The sequence below is a fragment of the Mandrillus leucophaeus genome, unplaced genomic scaffold (assembly GCF_000951045.1).
Source record: "Mandrillus leucophaeus isolate KB7577 unplaced genomic scaffold, Mleu.le_1.0 Scaffold2, whole genome shotgun sequence".
NCBI classification, from domain to species: Eukaryota; Metazoa; Chordata; class Mammalia; order Primates; family Cercopithecidae; genus Mandrillus; species Mandrillus leucophaeus.
The window spans coordinates 5,072,184-5,078,856 of NW_012102031.1; the positions used below are offsets into that span (position 1 = coordinate 5,072,184).

A 6,673-nucleotide genomic window follows, 5' to 3' on the forward strand; every position below is an offset into this window, starting at 1 on the left:
GGGTCAGCCCTGGAACTCTGATGCAGGGGGCTGGGCTAGGAGTAGGGCCTGAAATGTGCTCACCTCTTTGCAGTCACTCTCAGTGGAAATCCTTAAAGCACCTAAACCGGGCTGTTTTCACACCTGGTGTGGAGGAAGAGTTGGGGAGTTTCATACAGTGAGGGCGCCAGAAAGCCCGGAGGACAGCAGGCCTGGCAGCTCGCAAAGGGAATGGATGGGCACCACTGTCCTGCAGGGGAAAACGGGGCAGATGGGGCTGGCTGGAGCCAGGCAGTGCCCCCTCTGGGCTTCATGGGCAGGGGAGTGTGCTGCAGGAATGCATGCACGGGCAGAGCGGGTGGTGGCTGCCCGCACCAGCCCACGGGTGGATGCGTGGTCCTGTGCTTAGTGGATGGTGGACAGGTGGATGGGTGGACCAGCGGATGGGCATGTGGGTAGGTGGAGCGTGTGCAAGTGGATGGGCATAAAATGGGAGGGTCACTGACTGGGTGGTTGGCGACATGGGAGGATGCGCGTATGTGGGGGACAGACACTGATGGGTGATTGGAGAGGTGTGAGTGGCGAGGGGGTGCTGGATGGATTCGTGACTACACAGGGGATGGAGTATAGACAGGTGAGTGGGGGATGGGTGATGCGTGGAGGGGCTCATAGTTAGGCTCGAAGGTCCATAGCTGGGCAGGTGACCACAGGGACAGGAACAGAAGGGGGTCAGTGGGGAGAGAGATGACTGAGAACACCAACGACACGGACACCCGCTGCTGGGGTACCTGCTTCACAGACCCACAGCAGAGGATGGTGTGCTGCAGACGCCCCCGGGACCTGAGGATAGAACCTTCTAGACCGAAGCTGTCAGACCCTCCTGGGATGTTCTGGGAATGTCATTATCCATCCTTGGCTCACATAGCCTGTTAGGGAAAAGCATGGCATGTTTCATCATCCATAGGCACTAGCAGGTGAAAACAGAAGGAAACATACGGAACTGATTCTAGTCTGTCAGTTTGAGGTGAAGTAGCTTCCAGAGACCCTGAGGGGAGGATAGTAGCTTCCGGCAACCCTGAGGGGAGGATGTCTTCTTTTGGTCATTGTCCCCGGGCCTGGCCTGAAGGACCCTCTACCTCTGCCCCACAGGAGCGGCTGGTTCCCCGAGGCCTACGTGAAGGCTCTGGAGGAGGGGCCTGTGAATCCCATGACCCCCGTGACCCCCATGACCTCCATGTCCCCCATGACCCCCATGATGCCTGTGAAGCCCGGGAACGAGCTGCCTTCCAGGTACCTGAGTCATCAGGGGCGGGGCGGGGGTGGGGACTCCGGCGAGGGCACCACTGCCCAGCGGAGAGGATCTGCTAGGTACAGGCTTGTTTGTTTTGAGACAGTCTCACCCTGTCACCCAGGCTGGAATGCAGTGGCACCGTCTCGGCTCACCACAACCTCCACCTCCCCACATTCAAGCGATTCTCCTGCCTGAACCTCCCGAGTAGGGACTACAGGCTCACACTACCACACCTGGCTACCTTTTGTATTTTTAGTAGAGACAGGGTTTCTCCATGTTGGCCAGGCTGGTCTTGAACTCCTGACCTCAGGTGATCCACCCACCTCGGCCTCCCAAAGTGCTGGGATTACAGGCATGAGCCACTGCACCCAGGTGGCAAGGTGCAGTCTTGAGTGGGCCCAGTCCCCTTCAGCCCCTGGAGAACCACCGGCCCTGAGCCCCTCTCTCTGCTCTGAAGGTCACTGCATCCATCCCTCTGCCACCCCTCAGGACCTCCCTCCAGTCAACAGTCTCCTTGCACGCAGGTGCAGGGAGTAAGCTGTCGGATGCCTCCTTCCTAAGGTGCCCCAGCCACTGGCAGGACAAGGGATTGGACAGGCCCCAACCCCCTTCCTTCCCCTCCTTTCTCTGGACTTAGGTCCTACCCACTCCGGGGCAGCCATAGCCTCGATGACCTCCTGGACCGGCCGGGCAACTCCACAGCACCCTCGGAGTACTGGGATGGCCAGTCCCGCTCCCGTATCCCAAGCCGGGTGCCGAGCCGTGCCCCGAGCCCTGCACCTCCGCCCTTGCCCAGCAGCCGCCGAGGCAGCATGGGCAGCACAGGGACTGCCACTGACGTCAAGGTGAGCCCTCGCCCGCCCTCTCCTGGGGCCTCCAGTGGGCAGGGAGGCAGGAGAGCAGGGATCCCAAGGCTCTGTCACTGGCTGTCTGGTAGGGGACCCGCCCACCTGGCCTCAGTCTGTTCCTCAGTGCATGGAGGGGTGGTGTGGGGCTGAGTCCGGGCTGAAGGGGAAGACCAGGGTCCTGGAGCAGAATGTGACCTGGGGCTGGCCCGCAGGACGGGGCTGGGGGAGGCCAGGGAGATCATCTACCCATGGAGCCACCCCAGTCTTATTATGGGGGCGTGGTTAGTCCTCGGAGGTGGTGCTCTGGCCCAGGGATTTCTCACTTCTGCAACCCACAGAATTCTGGGCTTCAGAACCTCAGGGTCTCATTTCCCAGGAGCCTTGCATGGCAGGGGCTCTCTGGCCCAGTCCTCTGCCCTATGGGCATGGGGAGAGGGAGGGGAGGGGCAAGGGATTGCTTGCCGCTCTCCCCACCAAACCAGCCCTTCCCCACCCCCACTGCAGAAACTGATGTCCTCAGAGCAGTACCCGCCACAGGAGCTCTTCCCAAGGTGAGTCCTCAAACGGGGCCCGAACAGTGAGGTGGGTGGCAGGTGTGGCAGCACACACTTGTAATCCCAGCTACTAGGGAGACTAGGGGGGAGGATCTCTTGACTCCAACAGTTCAACACCAGCTTGGGCAACACCGTGGGACCCCATCTCTAAAAACAAAACAAAACAAAAAAATAGATGAAGTGGGGCAAGGAGTGGATGGAGACCAAATAGGGGCAGGAGGCGGGACCCGGCTCAGTTGCCCAGCTGCCTTCCTGAGCTACGGCCAGGTGGGGATCATCTGCCCTTCTCACCCCGTCCTCTCCTCCTACAGGGGCACAAATCCTTTTGCTACCGTCAAGCTTCGTCCTACCATCACCAATGACCGCTCAGCACCCCTCATCCGCTGAGGCGGGGTCCGAGGTCATACCCCCCAGCACACCTGCCCAGGGGCTGTTCAGAGCTGGCAGTGGCAGTGACAGCAGCAACAGCAGCGGATACCAGAAGCAGGGCGCTGAGACCAGGGGTGACTGCCCTTCCCCAGACCACCCCGGCAGCCTGAGCAGCTCCAAAGCACTGGCTTGGGGTCCAAGACCTTTGAAGTAAAGCAGGCGGAATGGGGGGACAGGACGATTTCTCCCCCTCCAGGGGCCCCAGGACTCTCCCTGGGGGGCCTACCTCTTGCCCCCCAACCTCTTTTCCCCTTTTCTGCCCCCGTGGGGAGGAGCCCCTTGTACCTGCTCCGTGTCCCACACATGCCCTCTCTGTACGTCTTTTGTAAATGATGAGAAATAAAGGAAGTGGACGCAAAGTGACGTGGCAGCAGGATTGGTGGTGTCTTATTTGGGGGACAGGGCAGGGGGTGAGGGATGGAGACTCCCCCATTGGAGAATGGGGTCCAGAGGGTACTGAAGTCCTGGCCATTCCCTGGGAGGCTATCTCACTCCCAGCCCCTCGTTTGGAGAACCCTTTAGGGCTACCCCAAAGCCCTGGCACTGCAGCCCCCATCTCCACCCACTCTCATTTTGATGTGTGGGTTTCATAGGAAGTAGTGGCTGCTCAGGTCAGGGGAGGGTTCGCAGTGGCCAAGGGCTGGGACCACCAGCAAGCTGCCCTCAGGCGGCCTGGACACAGCACTCTTTGTTCTGGACCCTCCCCACCCCCACATCCCCAGGCACAGGCATGGATTAGCTTCATCCTGGAGAAAGCCGCCAGCCCCTCCTGGAATGTGGCCTGGGGCGGGGGGTCGGGCGGGGGCAGATGAGGCGCTGAGGTGATTAGAACCGTTGGGGTCTCTTCAGGGCAGGGCTGTGCTCCGAGCACCAGACTAGGACCCCCTGGGCAGGGTCTCTGTGTCTGCCACCCCAGGCTCCAGGACGCAGAGGGATTTCTCTTCCTCCCTCCTGGACTGTCGGGACAGGGAGCCCACCGTGGAGCCCCAGCCTGGTCTGGGGCTCCCAGTCTCTTCTCCCCTCCTGGACAAAAGCCTCTTAGCAGGGGTGTGGTGTGGTGGGGGCACACACTCTAAGCTCCAGGCCTGGGGGAGGGAGCGTCAGGCGGGAGTCCGCCAGAAGCTCAGCCCAGGCTGGTGGGAGGCTGGAGTGTCTGGCAGACCCCATCCGGGTAAGCGTCACCGGGAGCTGCCGCGGACAGCTGCAGGGACAGCAGCCCCTCCCTGCAGGCCTCAGGAGGCGTGAGGCTGGACCTCACAAACCCACGAGGCAGGCTCAGGTGAGTGCGATGTGAGGGCTGCCTGGGATCACTCTCCTGTCTCCGCCTTCAAGTGGCTGCCCCTGTGACAAGAGGACAACAGGCAGGAAAAGCCACGACCTGGTCCTAGTGGAGGAGGGGCAGAGTCCCAGATACCCTGGGGGTGGTGGCACTGCCCAGCGCCAGGAGGGACACTCCAGGCAGGAGGGGAGAAGGCTATCCCCAGCCCCGGGCTCCGGGCTCCTGGTGCACCTGTCTCTGAGTACACCCTCCTCATCTGTTAGGGGAGCGCTTGTAGCTGCTGTGAGGGCCCTGGGGGGAGCCCCAGGAATGAGACAGGCTTTGGAGCCATTCTTTGCATACAGAGGGTTTGAGGTTTGGAGGGCAGAAGGCCACTCTCCCAGTGCTGCTAAGGTTCCTACCTGTCTGGCAGAAGCCAGAGACCTGACTCCTCTCCCGCAAGATTCCCAGCTGGCCTGGGGGTGATCAATCACCCATCTCACATCGGAGGAAACTGAGGTTCGGAGAGGGGAGGCGACCGGCCCAAGTCAGGGAGGGAATCCATGGCTGAGCTGGGAAGCATGGGAACTCAGCTCCCCTGGCTGATACCTGTTGAAAGTGGCTTTTGTCCCCTTCATGTTCTAATGACAATAGTCATTTGTGATCACTAAGAAATATTAAGAACACGGCGCAAGGCTAAAAAGGAAAATCTTCACGCACACTGGCCCTTTGCAGCTGGCATCTGCCTCTCTGCTGTTTGTTCCGTTGTCCCGAGACCCTCACGCATACTTTGGTACTGGTCGCCCACCTCCAGGCACACACCTGCTCCACTTCCCGATGCCTTCCACCTGAGGTCCTGAGGGGCCAGCAGTGTTCTCCAGAGGGAGCCTGCTGAGGTGCAGAGTCAGGTGGGACCCCTCGTCCTACCCTCATCCTTCAGCGCCCTTTGCAGGAGAAGGAGACTTGGGGTGAGATTCCTACCTCCGTTTCCCCTTTTGGTTCCCAGACCTGAGCCATGCTCACGTGGGTAGCCCTGTGCCTCAGTTTCCCCATGCTTCATCTCCATTCCCCTCCTCTAGGCTTCTGGCCCAGCCACAACCTCTTGTCCCCGCCCCCTCCCAACAGAGGCAGCCATGGGCGCTGGCGGCCCCCGGCGGGGCGAGGGCCCCCCAGACGGCGGCTGGGGCTGGGTGGTGCTGGGTGCCTGCTTCGTGGTCACTGGCTTCGCCTACGGCTTCCCCAAAGCCGTGAGCGTCTTCTTCCGGGCGCTCATGCGCGACTTCGGCGCCGGCTACAGCGACACGGCCTGGGTGTCCTCCATCATGCTGGCCATGCTCTACGGCACGGGTCAGTGTCCCCGCCCGGCTCTCCGCCTCCTCAGGACCCCGGGGACCCGGAACCAGGAGACACCCGACCCCCTGAGCATCCCCCTGACCGTCGGGGCGGCCCCCGAAGTCCCTTCCTGCCTGTGGGAACCCTGGCACCAGAAAGAGGGGAAGAGAGGGCAGGAGGGGGGACAGCGGCCAGAGGCGGGGCCGGCCTAGGGGACTGCCCTGTGAGCTCAGAGGGACCCTTCTGAGATCTACACCTGCTCATTGTAGAGGCGGGAAAGCTGAGATCTACAGAAGCACTCCCCATCCCCGCAGCACTGACCTGTTAGGTGGGGGGCTTGCTGGAGTTCCCATCCTGGGAGGCGGGGCTGCGGAGGAATCCCAGGCTGTGCCAGGGCAGGACTTGGAGGCTGTGAAGGTTAAAGGGGTGTGGAAGTCCCCGCTCTGCTTGGGGTTTGGGTTCTCAGGAGGGGTGGGGATAGGGTGCTCTGGGCCTTGCCCTCGCAGGCTGCTGTCTCTTTGGCCTGTCCCCTCCAAGCTGTGTGACCTTGGCCAGACAATGCCCTCCTCTCTGGGTCCCTGAGCCGGAGGTGACCTTATTCCTTAGAGGACTCAAGCCATCCCGGGACCCGGGTGGTGACCCTGCCCTGCCCACAGGCCCCGTGTCCAGCATCCTCGTGACCCGCTTTGGCTGTCGCCCGGTGATGCTGGCGGGTGGGCTGCTGGCTTCCGCGGGCATGATCCTAGCTTCCTTTGCCACGCGCCTCCTGGAGCTCTACCTGACCGCTGGGGTGCTCACAGGTGAGGGCCCCCTGGTCTCCTCCCCTCTGGTTTGGGGGTCGGGGGTTCTTGCTGCAAGATCTGCCCTCGGTTTCCCTATGTGGGACAGTCTTCGAAGTCCTTCGGCTGGGTTCTTGGATCTGCTGGGTTCCCGGGCGTGGCCCCTCCCTCCTGCGGGGGCCCGGAAGGGGCTCCCTGGGGAC

General features: G+C 61.9%; 2 protein-coding genes across 2 annotated transcripts in view; both read left to right on the forward strand.

Moving 5' to 3' along the window:
- BAIAP2L2 (BAI1-associated protein 2-like 2) overlaps window positions 1–3,471 on the forward strand; it is a 40,933-nt gene extending 37,462 nt beyond the window's left edge. Inside the window, exons 10-13 of the mRNA XM_011979127.1 lie at window positions 1,129–1,269; window positions 1,908–2,115; window positions 2,623–2,669; window positions 2,984–3,471. Coding sequence (XP_011834517.1) covers window positions 1,129–1,269; window positions 1,908–2,115; window positions 2,623–2,669; window positions 2,984–3,059 — 472 coding nt within the window. The 3' untranslated portion in view covers window positions 3,060–3,471. The remainder of the gene's footprint in view (window positions 1–1,128; window positions 1,270–1,907; window positions 2,116–2,622; window positions 2,670–2,983) is intronic.
- Window positions 3,472–4,257: 786 nt separating this feature from the next.
- The window catches only part of SLC16A8 (solute carrier family 16 (monocarboxylate transporter), member 8), a 6,731-nt gene continuing 4,315 nt past the window's right edge, over window positions 4,258–6,673 (forward strand). Inside the window, exons 1-4 of the mRNA XM_011979128.1 lie at window positions 4,258–4,380; window positions 5,014–5,327; window positions 5,485–5,706; window positions 6,348–6,491. Coding sequence (XP_011834518.1) covers window positions 5,493–5,706; window positions 6,348–6,491 — 358 coding nt within the window. The 5' untranslated portion in view covers window positions 4,258–4,380; window positions 5,014–5,327; window positions 5,485–5,492. The remainder of the gene's footprint in view (window positions 4,381–5,013; window positions 5,328–5,484; window positions 5,707–6,347; window positions 6,492–6,673) is intronic.